Source organism: Rhinoraja longicauda, chromosome 9 (assembly GCF_053455715.1).
Source record: "Rhinoraja longicauda isolate Sanriku21f chromosome 9, sRhiLon1.1, whole genome shotgun sequence".
Classification (NCBI taxonomy): Eukaryota; Metazoa; Chordata; class Chondrichthyes; order Rajiformes; family Arhynchobatidae; genus Rhinoraja; species Rhinoraja longicauda.
Window position 1 is genome coordinate 27,588,375 of NC_135961.1, and position 20,151 is coordinate 27,608,525.

Sequence of the window (20,151 nt, forward strand, 5' to 3'; positions counted from 1 at the left end):
CAAACCATTACACTTAGTTTTCTGATTTACTCTCCAGAATCGAGGGATTTTAGTGGGTTGCATCTAATTCATCCATTTCCTGTGCAGTAGTTTCCTTTAAGACCCAGCAGGTCATCAAACTGGAGGGATTATTTGTGTTCAGTCCAATTCATTTGCCTCGTACTCTTTCTCCAATAATTGAGATTGTTTTTACTTCTTGCTTCCCCATTTCACCTGAATTATCTATTATTTTTATTTCTATTCTCTGTTGTGAAAAATGAAACAAAATAGCTATTTCATATCTCTGCTACTTATGTCTTATCCCATTTTTAATTTCCAGGTTTCATCCTCTTGGGGATCAGCAGCTATTTTAGCTACTCTCTTTTTATACACCTGTAAATTTCTACCTGTTTATGTAGAGAATATATATATTCTTTGCCAGTTTACTCTCATATTCAATCTTCTCTTGTCATCACTTCCTTTTAAAATGTTAGCAATTTTGTGGCCTACCAATTACCTTAACAAGGTTGTTTAGCTTTTATTTCATATCATCGTTAGTTTCTGGTCTTATTTCCTTAATAAATATCAGGGTGGTGTTTGAAATAGACTGATATTGTCTCTGTTTTTTGCCTTTTGCATTGTGAAGATGGGGTAGTACACAATCTGTGTGAATGAAGTGTGTTCTCATGCACGGGAACTGCTTGACCAAATTCTGCTAATCTAAAATAGCAAGATCAGTGAGCCAAAGATTGATTTTATTCATACCTTTCCTGTTACATTGTGAGTGCAATTTTTTTTTTTTAAGTCTTGTATAAAAGGTGCATGTGAAGGTGTTATATTTTCTATGGCACTTCCGCTTCACTGCCGTATTTTAACAATGAGATAAAATAGTTTGCCCATTGAAATGAAATATGCTATCTCATTTTGTATTTTAGAATGTTTATCATTGTTTGATCATTTCTTTGAACATATAGAGTTAAATAATTATGCATAGCAAATAGACAAAAATAGGTTGCTCAGTAATCGGAAACTGAGTATTTATTGTTTCAATGTGTTGCAGTTCTGCTCTGTAATTCGATCTGATATATAACTGATGAAGATGATGCCCTTTGAGTCTCCACTAGATCCAGGGCATAAAATGGTTACTTGAAAGAAGGAGCAATATTATTGTTTCAGGATTTTGGACATGAAATATTGGACTGGATTGTGCTTGCATGTGGCCAGTGGTTTCAGCATCAGCTAACCCTGTCTTGCTGGTCAGCACATGTTTAACTTCTGTGCTAAAATGCTGAAAAGCCGAAGTCAAAGATGAAGAGGAGATCAGATCCAGACAATGCACTAATATGCTGAGCTAAAGGACCAAATGCAGTTGGCATTCAATTTGTAATTTGGCTCTAGTTATTGCGGAAATAAGCAAATTACTCTTTCACTTGATCCCTTATTTTAAAAGTGCGTTATTGTTTTTACTTGTTTCACTTTATCTTTATGTTTTCAGTTAATTTTTAAAAAAAATTAAGGTAAATGTGTTTTCAATATTTTATTTTTTAATTACGTTATTCTATTTGAGCTGTTAATAAATGTGTCTGGCATTAAATTATTAAAGGCCACAAAGTCCTTCAAGGAACTGAGCCCCAGGGTCTGCCACCTGAAGCCTAGTAGCCACTTCCCACCCAATTCCAGTAGCCACTTCCAACCCAATCCATAGCGAACTCTTGGACACGAGAGGTCAGCCCTCTATTTCTGGGTCAAATTAGTGCACATGGCAGTTTAGTCAGTGAGCTGGGTCCACTAGGATCTGGCTCAACTTGTTAGGCAGTTGTACGCAGAACATAGAACAGTACAGCACAAGAACAGACCCTTAGGCTCACAATGTCTGTGCCGAGCATGATGCCATGACCATGTCTTATCTACCTGTGCATAATCCATATCCTCCATTCCCAGCATATCCAGGTGCCTACACAAAAGTCCTTAAAAATGGATCTGCCTCAATCTCTAACCCTGGCAGAGCTTTCCAGGCACTCACCACAGCTATGTAAAAAAGAAGTTGCCCCACGCATGAATATGCATGATATAATTGAGTAATCATATATGTTTGTGAAATATTCTAATGCTGAAAATGTCAAATAGAGGATGACCATATTTAAAGCTTAACAATCTGACCTCATCATTTTGTTTCAATTTAGCATGTAATAACAGTAATATTTCATAGATAGACACAAAATGCTGGAGTAACTCAGCAGGAAAAGGCAGCATCTCTGGAGAAAAGGAATGGGTGATGTTTCGGGTCGAGACCTTTCTTCAGACTGATCTTTGTAATAGTAATATTTCATCTTTGTTTGAAGTCATTTTTTATTGATTGTGGTTGAGGTTACATTCCAGTAACAAAATATATTGAGCAGATAATTTCCAACAGTAGTCCTCTGGAATCTGGAATGTTCTGGATTTGTTCCAATTATGGGTCATTGACTTGGAAAGATAACTGTTTTTATTATCACGGATGGTGCCTCAGCTGCTGAGTAAGATGGTATTTTCTGCATTTTGCACTTTTCTCACCATCCTTTGCTAGATTCCCATGTATTATTTGTTGACTATTTTATCAACTATCTCTAAATTTCTGTTCCTCCAATCTGAACATTAAAAAACATGCACAGTACCAGTTAGATACAAAGATTTGAGGAACATGAGAATGATATGATCTAACATCTACCCTATTCTCCTGGTTTATGGTATGGCTCTTTGTGATGTGTATCTGCAAGCACGACTTGCAGACCACTCCCAAATGACTAACATTACAAGGCATATTCTATTTAACATTTTTTAGCTGTATAAAAAAAATAAATCATTATCAGTTATTTGGAAATTAGATTTTCCGTGTTTGTATCTGTGTTCAGAAACAATTTTACTTTTGTATCGATTTATACGTGTTCTGCCATAACTTTTCTGTGTCAGGAATGAAATAATGGCTGGTTGCCACGTGTTCACCAATTTTCCAATTTGTTACCATATCCTAAACATAATTTTGTCAATGAGTGATCCATGGAAGCAAATTGACATTTTCACAGATCCACCTAGCAGTAAAATAATCCAAACCTTTTCTATAAAAGAGAAGTGGAAACTGGAAAATGAGTTATATGGTAGAAATCCAGTCAAAGGGGTTCAATGGATGTTCAAAACTGTCAGAACTGTTTATGAATCCTATTTAAATTATGGATTTGGATCAGTGCCTTAAAATTACTTGGAGGAATCTTTGCTAGACAAAACAATAGACTGTTTATCATTAATATATTCCTTCCTTCAATGTTAACCACCTCCTTAGCAACGGTTTCATTCTTACATGTCCTAAAATAGCCCATTTCGAGATTTTTTTTTTCCTTGCTGTCGATGTAACTTTATTGGACTGCCTCCATGTCCATCTTTTGGTAGTTTCCTTTGTAGTAGTTGTAATCATTGCATCCATCTCCGTTCACGTGTCAATGATCCCCAAATGTACATCTGTCCTGGAGTCCGTGACTCAGCTGTTTCTTTGGTGTTGGATTGTCTGCCCAACTGATAGTTGGAAATCAGCAAGAACTTTCTCTGGATCAATGCTGTTAAAAAGAAAGGCATCAGGCAGTCTGAAGAAGAGTCCCGACCCAAAACGGCGCCTGTATATTCCTTTCACAGATGCTGCTTGACCTGCTGAGTTCCTCCAGCATTTTGTTTTTTGCTCAAGATTCCAGCAGCTACAATTTCTGTGTCAGCATTCTATAAATATTTACAGCTCTAATTCAATTATTTTTGCTGCTCTCAAACTAAATTCACCCCATTATCATAATCTATAAATTCTATTTACAGTTATGTTTAGATTTATTAAAAGTCTTCCCATGGATTTTCCATCTCTCTCCAAATTTCATTCTCCCAGCTGCTAAAACTCTTTTTAGTGATATCATCACCCAGAATTTCTAACAATCAACTCTGCAGAATCTTTGGAAACTCCAGTTCTTCTAAGCAACTTGTTATTCCTGACCATGATCCACACACTTATTCCTTTTGTTTTGACCTGTACTAGCTTCACATAGTTTTATAGGAACTGAAGATGCTCGTTTGCCAAAACACACAAAGTGCTGGGGTATTTCAGCAGGTCAGGCGGCATCTCTGCAGAACATGGAGAGGTGACGTCACCTATCTGCCTGTGCATGATCCAAATCTGTGCCTATCTAAAAGCCTCTAAAATGCCATTTTCGTAGCTACTTCCACCATGTCCCCTGGCAGCATTTTCCAGGCAGTCACCACTCTCTGTAAAAATAAAAATTGTCTCGCATATCTCCTTTAAACTTTGCCTCTTTCAACTTAAAGCTCTGTCTAGTCTTTGAAATTTCCACCATCGGGAAAAAGGTTTTGACGGTCTATGCTATTTATGACTCTCATAACTTGATATATTTCTATCAGGTCTTTTCTCAACTTCTGGCAATCCAAAAAAAACAATCCAAGTCCATCCAAAAAAAGACACAAAGTGCTGGTGTAACTCAGCGGGTTAAGCAGCATCTCTGGAGAACATAGAAGTTTGTCCAACCCCTCCTTGTAGCTAATCCCCACCTAATCCAGCCAACATTCTGGTAAATCCTGTCTATGTCCCTCCACAGATGCTGCCTGACCCACTGAGTTTTTCCTGCAGTTTGCTTTCTACCTTTTGTAATCTCCTACCAATCATATAACATACAATGTCCCCTGAGGCATGGTCTTCTGCAAGCTTGGATACACAATGACCTATTCATTCATTGAGTTTATGCTTATGTATGGAAAGAAAGTTAATGTCTTAGTATACATTCCTGCAAAGCATCACATGCCACATCCCATCAATCAAAGGTTAACCTTCTTGATGTTGAACCTTTCTCATCTACTTTCCATTGAATTACTGATCCATGCCAAGAGGGTTCTGTGTAACCCCCCATGCACTCTCAGATGCATTATTTTCTGCTGAATCTCACCAAATACCTTTTGGGAATCCAGACAGAGACAATCCATTGACATTCTTATCAGTGGCCTTCTCTGAGCGTAATTAAATATACGGATTGTGTTGAGAGCAGTTTTCACAACAATTTTTTTCTGGTTATTAATTTTTCCAGGTTTACGGCATCACTTGTAAAGTCAGTAATTGTTTTTGTCCCTAATTGCTCTTGCCAAGGTTTACCAACGGCAGCACAGTGGTGCTGCAGCAAAGTTGCTGCCTTAGTGCCAGAGAGACAGGTTTGATCCTGACTATGTGTGCTGTCTGCACAGAGTTGGTACGCTCTCTTTGTGATGGCGTGAATTTTCTCCAGGTGCTCCGGTTTCTTCCTGCACTTCAAAGACGTGCAGGTTTGTAGGTTAATTGACTGCGGTAAAATTGTACGTTGTCTCTCGTATGTAGGAAAGTGCTAATGTGCGGGGTGATCGCTGGTCAGCGTGGACTTGGTGAGCCAAAGGGCCTGTAGTGGCATCGTATCTCTAAAGTCTAAACTTCCGGAGTCTTTCTCATGAAATTGCTTAGGTTGGGAGTTTCAGTGACCATTAAGGACTAGTAATATTTTTTCCAAATCAGTCTAGTGTGCAGATCTGAGGGGGAGCTGTAGGCTGTAAGAAAATAACTGCAGATGCTGGTACAAATTGAAGGTATTTATTCACAAAATGCTGGAGTTACTCAGCAGGTCAGGCAGCATTTCAGGAGAGAAGGAATGGGTGACGGTTCGGGTCTGAAACGTCACCCATTCCTTCTCTCCTGTGATGCTGCCTGACCTGCTGAGTTACTCCAGCATTTTGTGAATAAATACCTTTGGAGCTGTAGGCTGTTGTGTTCCCTTATGTTTGGCACCCTGACTCTCCTCTGTGGGTTTGGAAGATTCTACCAGAAGAGTCTGGGGGAAAAAAACTGCAGAACCTTTTATAGATGGTACATGCCGCAGTGTTAGAAAGAATAAATCTTTACAGTGGTTGATGGGGTGTTAGCTAAGCAGGGCACTCTGTCTTAGATATTCGCAATGTGCTAGAGAAGTTCAGCGGGTCAGGCAGCATCTCTGGAGAAAATGGATGGGTGACATTTTGGGTCGGGATCCTGAAAGTTGGAGATGGGGGGGACGGGGTAGGTGAAGAGTTGGAAGCGAGAAAAGACCAGGACCACTCATGGACGACCACAAATGACCTCAGGCCCATTGTTGGCTCAGGAAGGTGTGATCCCTTTCACAATGAAGCAGACAAAATGTGGAAATAAAGAAATGCATCTGCAGTTCTTTGTTTCTATGTACTGTCTTAGATGGTGTTGTGTTTTCCAGGATTTAGTCCAAGTGACTTTCTGGTCTCCTCCCCCAGCAAGGTATGGATGAAGGGGGAATAGGTGATGGTGGTGCGTTTGACTATCAAGGATAGCTAGTTAGTTTATCTCTTGTTTTCGGTGGTCATTGGTTGGTATAATTGTTACCTGCCACTTATTAGCTATTTAATAGGTGTCAGGTAGCATTTGTCATCTCTGACTTGCTGCTTGCCGGTGTGGATTCTTTCTTTGCGGGGCTGCTACAAATGGAATTAAATATTGCACAATCATCAACAAATGTCCACTTATCCCCATGCCTAATAATTCTGTGCCTAGGATGTAGCAAAAGGTAAAGAATAGGAATTTTGTGAAGCAACTTGAGGGACTGTTTTTCATTTTAATAGAAAACACAGGATTAAATTACGAAGTAATTACATTTTAATCAATTTAACCAATAAAACTGCCTGCTAAAGGTTGATTTGGAATAATAGTTGGATTAACTTTCAATTAAGAGAGGTTTGCAGGACCTCTCGGCCTAATAGAAATCACATCCTGTGCTCTGTGGGAATTCATGATGTTGGATTACTATTTAGAGGCGGCATATTGGCGGAGCTGGTAGAGCTACTGCTTCACAGCACCTGATACCTGGTTCAATCTGACCTTGGGTAATGTCTGTGTGGAGTTTGCATGTTCTCCCTGTGACGGGGGGGGGGGGGTTCCTCCGGGTGCTCCATTTCCTCCCACATCCCAAAGACCCATGTAGGTTTGTAGGTTAATTGGCTGCTGTAAATCACCTCTAATGTGTAGCATATTTATTCACAAAATGGTGGAGTAACTCAGCAGGTCGGGCAGCATTTCAGGAGAGAAGGAATGGGTGACTTTTCGGGTCGAGACCCTTCTTCAGACTGAAGAAGGGTCTCGACCCGAAACGTCACCCAATCCTTCTTTCCTGATATGCTACCTGACCAGCTGAGTTACTCCAGCATTTTGTGAATAAATACCTTCGATTTGTACCAGCATCTGCAGTTATTTTCTTACATCTAATGTGTAGCAAATGGTTGAAAAAGTGGGATAACATGGAACTAAGTGTGAATGGGTAATTGAAGGTCAGCGTGGACTTGGTGGGCCGAAGGGCTTGTCCATGATGTATCTTTCAATCAATCAATCAAATTGTTATCAACTACAAGAACTCAAGATTTGTATTTCAGATCTTGAGCAACTACTGGCAGTGCTAGGTAATCATGAGGCTGACTATTACATCGATATGATAATTCAGGAAGTGGTCAGCCAGCAGACCAGGAGATCAGGAGAGGAGCGCCCTGAGTACTTCATGCTACCTCACCCGTATTCACCCTTGAATTCTGGAGAAGGCTGTGGTTCCTTAAAGGGGAACAACCAGTGCCAAGTCCAGGGGACCATTGTTGACTAACTGGATGGATTGGGTATAGAATCTGCAAGATCTACAGTGCACTTTTCTGAAGACAAACTTTGCTTCCCAAGGTCTAGACAATGGCAGCGGAGGGAGGAAGGCAGATGACCAGGATCCGAACCATATTAGTTGCATTGGCAAAGGAAAAGTAGATCGGCTACTGCAGAATGATTATGGAAATTAAAGAGCAGGTCCTCAAAGCGAACAATTTGTGGATTATTAGCAGTGCCATCTGAGAGTATTGGAAGAAGTAGGAGGATAGTGTAAACAAAAGCATGTCTGTAAGGATGGCACAGAAGCAAGAACTTTGGCTTTGAAGGGACGAATGGCCTACTGCTGCACCTATTTTCTTTGTGGGTTTTTTGAGGCCTGTTCTGGGAAAGGTGAGCTCTTACAACCCCAGTGGTTTGTTTATCATAAGGGTTGGAACCAATATCCCAATAGAGGGTCTTGTTACTGTTATGTTGTGGAGGAAAATATGGTGATTATTCAGAAGGAAAATATGCAGAATTGTTTATGGAATGTGGAAGATGAGATGGCGAGGAAACCAGGGATTAATTGGTCATATTTTAAAATAAGTAAACTGATGAATTGAAGGCATGGATAGATATGGAATTATGATACAGGCGATCCCCGTGTTATTTCCGTTTGGGTAATGGAAATGTAGCCTTGCAGAAGTCATAAATCATTACCAAAATTTTTGATATCTTATCTTTGTCTGTGTCTGTCTGTCTGTCCTCAGATCTTGTTTATATATATATATAAACGTATATATATATATACGTATATATATTTTTCTGAAATTTTGAAATTTGAGATTTGGTTGTGGACATGTGGACCTACGGCCAAAACGGTAAACCATAGCGCTACAATTTTAGCACCATCTTAATCACCACTGTCCTGGCGACTGTTTATAACAAGTTTTATTTAAATTGGTCTTATATTTTTTAACTAAGAGATTTTAAAGTCTCAAAATTTCATTTTTAACCAAATTTTTTCAAAGTGCTCTGCGTATGATGTCACAATGGAGCACGCATGACCTCTCTCCTCACTCGCCCAAACAAGATGGACGCCGTTAGCGGGGCCGTCCGCCCGCTGTCAGTTGCTCCCTCTCCTCGCCTCTCCCCCCACTCTCCCACACCCGGGGGACACTCCGAGCAGGAGGGAGATGGTCGCACTGATGGTCCACGTGTTCTTCCCTTCCGTCCCTTCAACCCACGGCGTCCTCGAGTCCCCGCTCCCGCCCGGGCCCAGCGCCCCGCACCGTCAGCACAACACAAGCCCCAGCGGGCAGCTTCTTCTCCTCCTCCTTCAGCGGCCACTTCCACCGGCGACGTCGTCGACGAGGGCCGCTTCCACCGACGGCCCCGTCGCGACTTCAGAAAAATGGAGGCCACTCTCCTCCTCACGCTCCGCCATCTTGTGCGCACTTCCCGCTGCCGCGCCGCTGGTCTCGAGTTGTCCCAGCTTGGCCGGGCTGCTGCAGCCCTGTCCGCCTCCCACCTCTGCCAGGCCACAGCCGCCGCGCTGCTGGCCTCGAGTAGTCCCAGCTCAGCCGGGCCACAGCAACGGCCGCACACCGTCACACCCTCCTCACTGCATGCATGGCCAGTGGCTTTCGCCACCAACGGGTCCGCGGAGGGGAGTGGGCATGGGGGCCGTGGGTGGAGGGGAGGGTGGGGGTAGGAGGGGAGTGAGGGTGGGGAGAGGAGAGAGTGGGGGAGGAGGGGGTGGGGGGAGGAGAGTGGGGGCGAAAGGGGGGGTGGGGGAGAGTGAAAGTGGGGGTCGGGGAGGAGGGGGTGGGGAGGGAGGAGGAAAGAGTGGGGGTGGGGGGGAGAGGGACTAGGGAGGAGGGCAGAGTGGGGTGGGGAGGAGGGAAGATTGGCGGTGGGGGAAAGAGGGGTGCGGGCAGGGAGAGAGGGATGCGGGCAGGGAGAGGGGGAGGGGGGGAGGTGGGGGTGAGGGGAGGGAGGAATAGGGGTGGGGAGGGGGGAATGGGGGTGGAGGCAGGGCTGGGGGTGTGGGGGTGGGTGCATGGGAGGGGCAAGTGGGGGTGGGGGCAGGGGTGGGGAAAGTGGGTGTGGGGTAGGGGGAATGGAGTGGGTCAGTGGGGGGAGGAGGGGGGGATAAGGAGGGAGGGGATTGAGTGGGGGGCTTGAGGGTGCTACACCAATACAGGAGAGGCTTTGGGTCCAGGCCTCTCCACTTCCCTGTTCCCCCCTACGAGGAATGGGCCCAACGGGTCCACTTGGTCTAGTATATTTATATATTACTAAAACTCTCATTTTGTATGTATGTGTATATTTGTCTGTTGTTCCCGACATACAGCCAAAACGGTACACGATAGCGCAGCAATTTTAGGCCCACCTTACTCACCATTGGCCTGCGGTTCAACTGGTTGTTACATTTTAATTTTTTTTCATTTTTTAAACTTAAAATCACATTTTTAAACTTTAATAGATCCCTTTTCCACCTACCCTGGCAGTCAGCCGCGTTCGACGTCAAAATGGGACCCCCGCGGGAGTGGCGGCTAATGGGAGGAGGGGGTGCTCAGCTTCCCGCTCAAAGCAACGGCCATCGCCACCGAGCTTCCGCTGCTGCTGAGCCGTCACGAGAGGCCCGCAGGAGCTTTGGACCCAATGGGTCCAAGCCCGGCTAGTATAAAGTAAAATTCGCTCTCATGGAATTTATGTAAAAGAAAGTAAATATGCACTTTTATTCCAAGTCTTGTTTCTTGACACATGCGCAGATGGTGCATCTTGTATTATGGAATATTGTGCCTCAGCCCATTTTCTAGGAATGCAGGGGTTGTCAAAAATGTGATCATAGCTTAAAGATGTGTGGAGGTGGCTGCTGAACATTCCTCGTTTCCAGGTGAAATTGACAGGGATAAAATAGGTGTAACAATATTGGTTAAAGAAGCACAAGGTAAATAAATTAAGCCATGTGTGTTGGATTAAGGAGCAATATGAAGGCTGTCACATAATGGATTTATACGAAAGGCCCCCAAACAATAAGAGAAGAGAAAATATGGAAGCAAGTTTTCTGAAAAATCACATTGACAGTTTGTGATTTAGATCACCCATTGCGTAACTGGGATATCATAAGAGAAAATTATGTAGATGTAGCAAATTTTTTCAAATGAATTTAAGATTTTTTAAAAATCCAATGCAAACAAGTCCAATGTGAAAAAGTGCAGTACTGGAACTAGTTTTGAGAAATGATCTGAGACATAGGGAACAGTTTGGCAGTGGGCCAACATAGGGGGCAGTGATCATAATTCAGTTTGATTTAGCATGGGGACAAAAGGACAAAGATAAACTGTGTTTAAAAATAAAAGTCTGGATTGGGGTGAGGCCAATTTTAATAGGCTGAAATGTAATCTGGCAAATGGATAAGAAATAACTAATTGAAAGTAAATCTAGACCCTCTTATAGATATTGAGGAGCACGCAGAGTTGAAAGTAAGTGGAGCTTATAACAGATACCAATAATTCAACAGAGCAGAAGGGCTGGAAGAATATAAAAATTGCAATTTGAGATAAAATTCAGAGGGCTAACATGGTACTTGAAAAGATATTGGCAGATGAAATCAAATAAAATCCTAAGATGTTTCATAAATATTTGAAGGGACAGAGAATTGGAAATCCAAGTATCTGTTAAAATGTCCTCCAACCGTGTCTATTGCTTTGGTTGCTCTTGCTCTGGCCTCCTTTACATCGATAAGAGGAAACGCAGACTGGATGACTGCTTCGCTGAACACGTGTGGTCTGTCCACCAGGGCCATTGGAGCTCCCAGTTACGAGCCATTTTAATTCTCCTTCCCATTCCCGTAGAGACCCATCTGTCCTCGGCCTCCTCCACTGCAAGAGTGAGGCCACACACAAACTGGAAGAACACCACCTCATAGGTAGCAATGACATTGAATTCTCTTTTTCTTCCCACCCATTCCTTTCTACCCACCACCTTTACTCCAAAGCTAAGAGGGTGCATGAAAAGATGGTTTACTCCACCTTCTTATCAGATTGCACCATTTTGTCTTTTGCACTTACACCTCCACCCACGATGACTATTTCCACCCTATCGCCCCCACTCGATGCACCTGCCTATCAACCCTTTATTATTTGGATTTGCCTATCACTTGCCAACTCTTGCCCCGTCCCTCGCCCTCACTTCTTTCAACCAGCCCTCTCCAAGCAGAAATGCCGTCAATGTATTTCCCTCCACAGATTCCCTCCTTAGACTCAGAATGAAGAGGAGTTCCGACCCAAAACTCCCCGTCCTTTTTTTTCCCCTAGAGATGCTGCCTGACGCTTTCAGTTGTTCCAGCATTTTTGTCCATCTGCAGAATATCTGTTCTGTCTGCAAGAATGACTCTGAGCTTCCAGAAGCCTGTCACATCAGTTTTCTGTCCCATTCCCCCTCTGAGCTCCCTGCACTTGCCTTTGTTTGTTGTTTCAACAATTCCCAATGTAAACTCAAGGAACAACACCTCATCTTCTGAGTAGATAGGTCACGACACTTGGGACTTAACATTAATAATAATAATAATAATGCATTACATTTATATAGCGCTTTTCATATACTCAAAGACACTTTACAGGGATTTAGAGAACATAGGGAAGTGAATAAATAGATAAATAAGTAAACGAACAGAGAAAGGAGACAGAAGGTGAGGTGACCTTCAGTGGTTGAAGGCAGTACTGAACAGGTGAGACTTCAGTGATGTTTTGAATGTGGTGAGTGTGGAGGAGTCTGACGGTTTGGGGTAGTGAGTTCCATAGGGTGGGAGCAGCGATGGAGAAAGCCCTGTCCCCCCAGGATCTGAGTTTGGTCCTGATGTGGGGGGATAGGAGATTGGCAGCAGCAGAGCGGAGGGTGCAGGTGGGAGTGTGCCTGTGGAGGAGGTCGGTCAGGTAGGATGGGGCCAGGTTATGGAGGGTTTTGAAGGTCATGAGGAGGATTTTGTACTGGATTCTCTGGGGGATGGGGAGCCAGTGGAGTTTGTAAAGGACGGGGGTGATATGGTCACAGATCGGGGTGTGGGTGAGTAGACGGGCAGCGGAGTTTTGAATGTATTGAAGTTTACTGATGATTTTTGAGGGTGCGCCATAGAGGAGGCTGTTGCAGTAGTCCAGACGGGATGTGATGAAGGCGTGGATGAGGGTTTCTGCAGCTGTGGAGGAGAGGCATGGACGGAGACGGGCAATGTTTTTGAGGTGGAAGAAGGCTGTCTTTGTGATGTGTTTGATATGTTTGTCGAAGGAGAGGGTTTGATCAAAGATGATTCCAAGATTCCGGATGTGAGGGGAGGTGGTTACTGGGAGACCTTCAATATTGAGGATGAAGTTTTGGGTGGATTTGGTGAGCGTTTTTGGACCAATGATGATGATTTCAGATTTGTTGCAGTTGAGTTTGAGGAAATTTGATTGAAGCCAAGATTTTATTTCAGTGATGCAGTTTGTCAGTGTAGAGTGTGTGGTGGTGGAGATGAGGAGCTGGATATCATCGGCGAAGCAGTGGAAGTTGAGACCATGACGGCGGATTAATTGACCAAGGGGGAACAGGTAGAGGATGAAGAGGAGGGGGCCAAGGACTGAGCCTTGGGGGACACCTTGGGGGAGGGGAGCGGTGGGGGATTTACAGTTGTTAATGGAGATGAACTGGTGCCTGTCAGAGAGGTAAGATTTGAACCAGGATAGGGCTGTGCCGGTGATGTTAAAGGTTTCAAGTCGGGTGAGGAGAATGGAGTGATTTATGGTGTCAAAGGCGGCGCTGAGGTCAAGTAGGATGAGGATGTTGAGGTTGCCAGCGTCGGAGGAGAGGAAAAGGTCGTTTGTGATTTTGAGGCTTCTAGGGTTACGAATGACCTAATTACCGAATATCTGACTTTACGTAAATTCTCCCATATATTTTAAAACATTCTTTATGCAAGTAATACCAATAATGTATTTCATGGTATTCATTAATGTGTAAAGTATGTCTTTAATTATGGATTATGTTAGACTGATTTCTCAATGAAATGACAGAAGCATAGGCTGATGTCACTTGCATCAGTGGTAGGGGAATTATTGAAGAATATTGCATGTGGCACAGTGACGCAGCGGTAGAGTTGCTACCTTACAGTTCCAGAGATCCGGGTTTGATTCTGACTATGGGTGCTGTCTGTGTGGAATTTGCATGATCTCCCTGTGACCGCCTGGGTTTTCTCCAGGTGCTCTGGTTTCTTCCCACATTCCAAAGACGTGCCGATGATCTGCAAGGATCACAGTTGTCTGTGATATATGTAGATAACACCAAAATTGGTGGAGTTGCAGATAGTCAGGAAGCACACAGCAGCATGGAGAGCAGTTGAAAAAATGAGCAGAGAAACAGCAATAGTAGTTTGAGACAAGTGCAAGGTGTTGCAGTTTGGGAGGTCAAATGTTAGAGGAAAGTGTACAGTAAATGGCGGCAACCTTATGAGCATTGATATATGGAGGGATCTTGGGTACAAGTTCATAGATCCATGAAAGTAGCAACACAAGTATTTAAGATGGTAAAAAAAATGGCATGCTTCCCTTTATTGTTCTAAGCATTGAGTATAATAGTCAGGAAGTCATGTTATAGCTATATAAAACTTTGAGTAGGCCACATTTGTAGTGTTGAGTGCAGATCTCTTCGCCCTTTACAGGAAAGATCTGAAAGCTTTCGAGAGAGTTCTGAAGAGATTCACCAGGACGTTTACTGAATTAGATGGTATTAGCTGTAAGGATAAGTTGGACAAATGTGAATTGTTTTCTCCAGAGCATCAGAGGCTGAGGGGTGATCTAGTAGACCTATATAAAATGAGAGGTGTAGATAGTCAGAATTTTTTCCCAGGGTTGCAATGTCAGATACTAGAGGGCATAGCTTTAAGACGAGAGGGGAAAAGTTTAATGGAGATGTGTGTGGCAATTAAAATGTACGGTCACAGGGGGAATATACAAACTCCATGCAGACAGCATCCGTAGTCAGGATTGAACCGGGTCTCTGGCACTGTAAGGCAGAAATTCTATCTCTGTGCCACTGTGCCGCCCAGATTGACTGGATCTTTAGTGAACAGAGAATTTTATGCAGAGAGATTCTGCAGGCATGATCTTTGGCTGTTTGCTTTTAATTGTGTATGTTAAAGATCTCCACGTGAACATAATTAACACCACACTTAAGAGGTTTTATATCAAAATTAGCAGTTTGTTTGTTGTTCTAGGCTTAAGAATGGACTACTTTTGGGTGCACAAAAGTGACAAATGAAATTTATGTTGTAGAAGTATGAGATAATATATTTGGGGAGGTCAAACAAAGTAAGGGAATGTACAATAAATTAGCAATAATACTGACATATACAAAAGAATAGAAGGACTTTCGACTGCATTCCAAGAATGGCAGATAGATAGATTAAGTTGCAAAGTGGTAGAGGATATTATTGGCCTAGACGTGAATATAGGTGCACCAGAGCCTGGCAACTCTGCATGCTCTTCCCAGAGAAGAATCTACTGTCATCTGATTTAATTGCTTTACTCTTCTAAATCTCTTTTCTACCTGTAAGTATAGCACCATTTCGCAATGTTCACACTCTGTAGCTTCCCTTTTACTCTATCGAATGTACTTGAGTTTGAACTGGTTGTATCCATGTATGATATATCTGATCTCATAGAAAAGCTATAGAATCATACAGCGTGGAAACAGGTTCTTCGGCCTAACTCGCCCACGCCGACCAACATACATATCTGCACTAGTCCCACCTGCTTGCCTTGCCCATATCCCCCTAAACCTATTCTATCCATATGCCGATCTTAATATTTCTTAAATGTTGTGATCGTAACTGCCTCAACGACCTCCTCTGGTACTCATTCCATATACCTACCAACCTTTGTGTAAAAAAAAATGTTGCCCCTCAGGTTCCTATTAAATCCTTTCCCCCCTCACCTTAAACCTATGTCCTCTGGTTCCTGATTCCCCTCGTCTGGGTAAAAGACATTGTATTTAACTTATCTATTCTTTTCATGATCCTCTCCACCTTTATAAGATTACCCTCATTATTCTGTGCTCCAAGGTGTAAAGTCTTGCCCAGCTCAACCTCTCGCTGTAGCTCAGGCCTTCGAGTCCTGGCAACATCCTCGTAAATATTATTTGCACCCTTTCTACCTTAACAATATCTTTCCTGTAACTGGGTAACCAAAGCCGAACCCAATACTCTAAATGTGGTCTCACCAATGTCTTGAACAACTATAACACAACCCCCCCCCCCCCCCCCCAACTTCTTTACTCAATACTCTGACTGATGAGGCTAATGCCAAAAATATGTTTGGACAGCATGTAAAATAAATCTTTTCAATGTACGTTGGTACATGTGACAATAATAAACCTAAAAATAAGAGCTGTCTAAAACATAAGTTAGGTCAAAGAGAAAATCAGGAATACAGTTATGGTCACTGCACTGCAGGAAGGATGTGATCACACAAGAGAGGGGACAGTGAAAATGTACAAGGCCAGGGATGAATAATCATAGGGGCAAATCTTCCACCTCGATCTGCGATGAAATGACAAGTAGACACGCCTTCAACTGGGAAATTCTACATGATGGTAGTAACTCGGCCTTCTGCTCAACAAATCATTGTCATGAGATTTCTGCACCACCTGGTTAGATCTGATGCAAATACAGCAGGTTCATTGCAGCAGTGGCTGCTTCAAGGAAGATGTGTTTATTTAATTTATTTAAACTACTATGTGTATCTTTACACGTCACCTGGTAATGGACCTCACGATTCATCCATGGTTTCCGGTTGGTGAACAATCATGTTGTCATCTTAGGCTCGCGTTCCTCTGCACACTTACTGATGAATTCTGTGGCTGTAGGTTGGTTGCAGAGTCTTTGAACATCGACCAGATGTCAAAAACGTTCAGAAAAGTTCAATATAAATGGCATATTTGTTAGATGGAGATTTTGGAGGAAGTCTTCACAATTGTCAGTGCTGTCTTGTCAACCAGTCACTTGCAGAGACAGAGACTCGATGTTGCTCTGGGTCTCACGAATGTGCTGTGAGTCCACTTCTTCAATGAAGAATTTACCTGTTACCATGCTGAAAGGAACAACACCGAGCCAATGTGCAAACTGCTGCTTATTTCAGGCAAGCAGAAATAGTTATGTGAGGAGACTAGGCAGAGTTTGTGATGCGATGGAGAATTTAAGTAAATGAAATGGAGAGGCCTAGATGGAATAAATATTTATCTTTTCGCTATTTCCCTATTGCAGAATAGCCACATTTAAAGTGATTGGGAGAGCTGATAACAAAAAATTGCTTGAAAAGATGTGCAAGAAGATATTTTCAACACACTTAGCAAGTACCTGGATGAGTTGCTGAAGAGCCATCATGAGACCATGATTTTTTTCTCATGCTCTTTATATTGTACATTAGCTTCCATTTTTTTCAGTGATGCAAAATTCTGCTGGAATGTAGGCCAACAACAGCAACAAGGAAATGTCACTGAAACAGATTATTTGTTGGTAAAACCCATTTTCACATGGTGTATGACTAGGCACGAATAACTAGTTAAACATTTAAATTTAAGTTAATAAAACAGCAAAATATAAGTTACTGACAGCATTCATCTCTTAACAAGGTGATTTTAGCGAATTAGTTATTGCAATTAGAAGATGATTTAGCTCATTCCTAGCTTTTTAACTAAAGAGATTATTTTAATAAAATTATATTTATAAATATGTTCTTGAGCAATAATTTTGATGTGTTTTGTATGCTAAAATTGATGAAGAAACTGAAGGGTAAATCTTGTTCTGAAAATGATTTAAATTACATGTTTCAACAGCCTTGTGTTTCCTGTCTGTTTTCCCTCTTCAGTCTCCATAGCAAGACGTGTTCAGGATCCATTGGCTGAGTTGGTAAAAATCGAGCCAAAACACATAGGAGTTGGAATGTATCAGGTAAGGTAACCATGATTTATTTTGTTAAGGTAATGTACTTCACCATCAAATGTAGATGTAAATTAGACGCTGTTGAAACACAGCTTTGTAATTAAATATCTGCCAGTTTACAACTTTTTTAATAAGAATTGCACAGTCAACCGAATGGCCAATAAATGTTCCGAAGCTTTTTCTTCGTCCCCCTCAGAAGGTTTTACCATAAATGATCCAGACTCTCAGGAATAGCTGCAGCTAGATTTTACAGTCTGTTAAAAGCCATCAGATTGGACCTGTAACATAATATTCATAGCCTTTTCCTTTCCACATCATTAAGCGATATATTTCAGTGCTTTGTGTAAACTGGTGCCGGATATTGATCCATGCATATAAAAAAATCTGGGCTTGTATCATCTGCAGCATTTTTACTTCTTTGTTTGTTATTTTGGTGATTTTCCCTTGACATTTGCATTCAGTTCTGTCGTTTAATATTTTCACTGATATGGTTTAATAACCGCTGGTTTGTTGTAAAACCGTGAACTAATGCTGAAAAATATCAAAAGATTGTAATCACTTTCTTTTAAGAAAGAATACATTGATACAGTATTCTGAATACAGTATCATTTGCTTAACACTCCTCTTGGACAAAGCAATGTCATTGTAAATAATGTCTCGGGCTGACCTGAATAATACCAGTGACATTTCTCCAAATAACTATGAAAAGATTTAGGACGTCTATTCACGTTGGCACAAAACTAAAAGTTCCAAACTTCCTGAGAGGCTCTTATTGTTGCCAGTCCTTGTGCACCCTCACGTTGAACTCTGGGAAAATTGCCTGTTAAATCTCTACCAGTCTAAAAAATTGAATTAAGATTTCTGGAGGAAAAGGAAAAAGTGCTGGAAACACAGAGCAGATCAGACAGCATCTGTGGGAAGAGAAACAGAATTAACGTTTTGGATCGGAGACTGCTCAGCAGACCTTGTTCTTCGACCTGAAACAATAACTCTGTTTTCTTTCCACAGATGATGCCTGGCCTACTGAGTGTTTCCAGCATTTTGTCTATGCCAGGTTCAACAACTGGTTTCATTTTGAGAAAGGGTAAGGTTAAAATAAATTGTATTTTAATTGAGCTAAATAAATGTAACTGTATTTAAGTGCTTTAAACTTTATTTTACTAAGTTTTAATCATTTGAATATTCTATAAACAATTCATTTTTAATGGTTTTTGAATGTTTTTCCATTTGAAGAACTTCACAAACATACAAGCTGATTGGCAGCTGGTTTAGCCTGGGGTTCAACCAGCTGTGAAAACATTTTTGTGGGCTGGATTTATTATTTAAAGGCACATTGCAGATTATCTCTGATCAGATGGGGGGGGGGGGGGAATCTTGTGGATCATTAAGAAAGGGAGTGGCAAGCACAGATGATTTGATGCACCCAAGATAATCTGGGGCGATTTTTAAGAATAGGTTATACATTAGCTGATTATTAAATTGAATACAGTTCTGCAATTTGTACTTAAATCTGAATTCTTTATTCAGTCGTGAGAAAATAAGTTTAGATAATCAAATAAATCTATCTAGAATTTAAAAGTCTCTTTTAAGTGATGGTAAATATGAAGCAAGTGAAGAGTGTCCAGCTTCAAGTTTCTGGGCACTCACATTTCGGAGGACCTCATGTGGTCCACTAACACTGCTGCACTGGTCAAGAAGGCGCAGCAACGACTGTTCTATCTGAGAACACTGAAAAAGTCCGGTCTGCCCCAACAGCTGCTGACGACCTTCTACCGCTGCACCATAGAGAGCATCCTAACGCATGGCATCCCTGTGTGGTATCTCAGCTGCACAGAGGCAGAGAGGAGAGCTCTTCAGCGGGTAGTCCATAGAGCTCAGAAGACTATCGGAACACAACTACCAGCCTTGGAGGGCATCTACAACACACGATGCCTCAGAAAAGCCACCAGCATTCACAAAGACTCCTCATACCCCTGCAATAGTCTGTTCGAACTTCGACCATCGGGCAGACGCTACAAGGCCTTCTACGCCCGCACCTCCAGACTCAGGAACAGCTTCATCCCCAGGGCCATAGCTGCTATGAACCGGTCCTGCTGAGCCGGATGGTCACATCGCACAGTGAACCGGCACAGATCTACTTGCACTTTATTCTGTTTTAAAACTGTTTCTAATTTTGTTTCATTGGGTTGTCTAAATTTATACTGATTATCATATCATATCATATATATACAGCCGCAAACAGGCCTTTTCGGCCCACCAAGTCCGTGCCGCCCGGCGATCCCCGTACATTAACACTATCCTACACCCACTAGGGACAATTTTTACATTTACCCAGCCAATTAACCTACATACCTGTACGTCTGGAGTGTGGGAGGAAACCGAAGATCTCGGAGAAAACCCACGCAGGTCACGGGGAGAACGTACAAACTCCTTACAGTGCAGCACCCGTAGTCAGGATCGAACCTGAGTCTCCGGCGCTGCATTCGCTGTAAAGCAGCAACTCTACCGCTGCGCTACCGTGCCGCCC

At 42.3% G+C, this 20,151-nt stretch overlaps 1 protein-coding gene across 1 annotated transcript in view; it reads left to right on the forward strand.

Annotated features, from left to right (window-relative positions):
- Window positions 1-20,151, forward strand: part of srbd1 (S1 RNA binding domain 1) — a 210,512-nt gene that overhangs the window by 86,240 nt on the left and 104,121 nt on the right. The window contains exon 17 of the mRNA XM_078405828.1: window positions 17,551-17,633. Coding sequence (XP_078261954.1) covers window positions 17,551-17,633 — 83 coding nt within the window. The remainder of the gene's footprint in view (window positions 1-17,550; window positions 17,634-20,151) is intronic.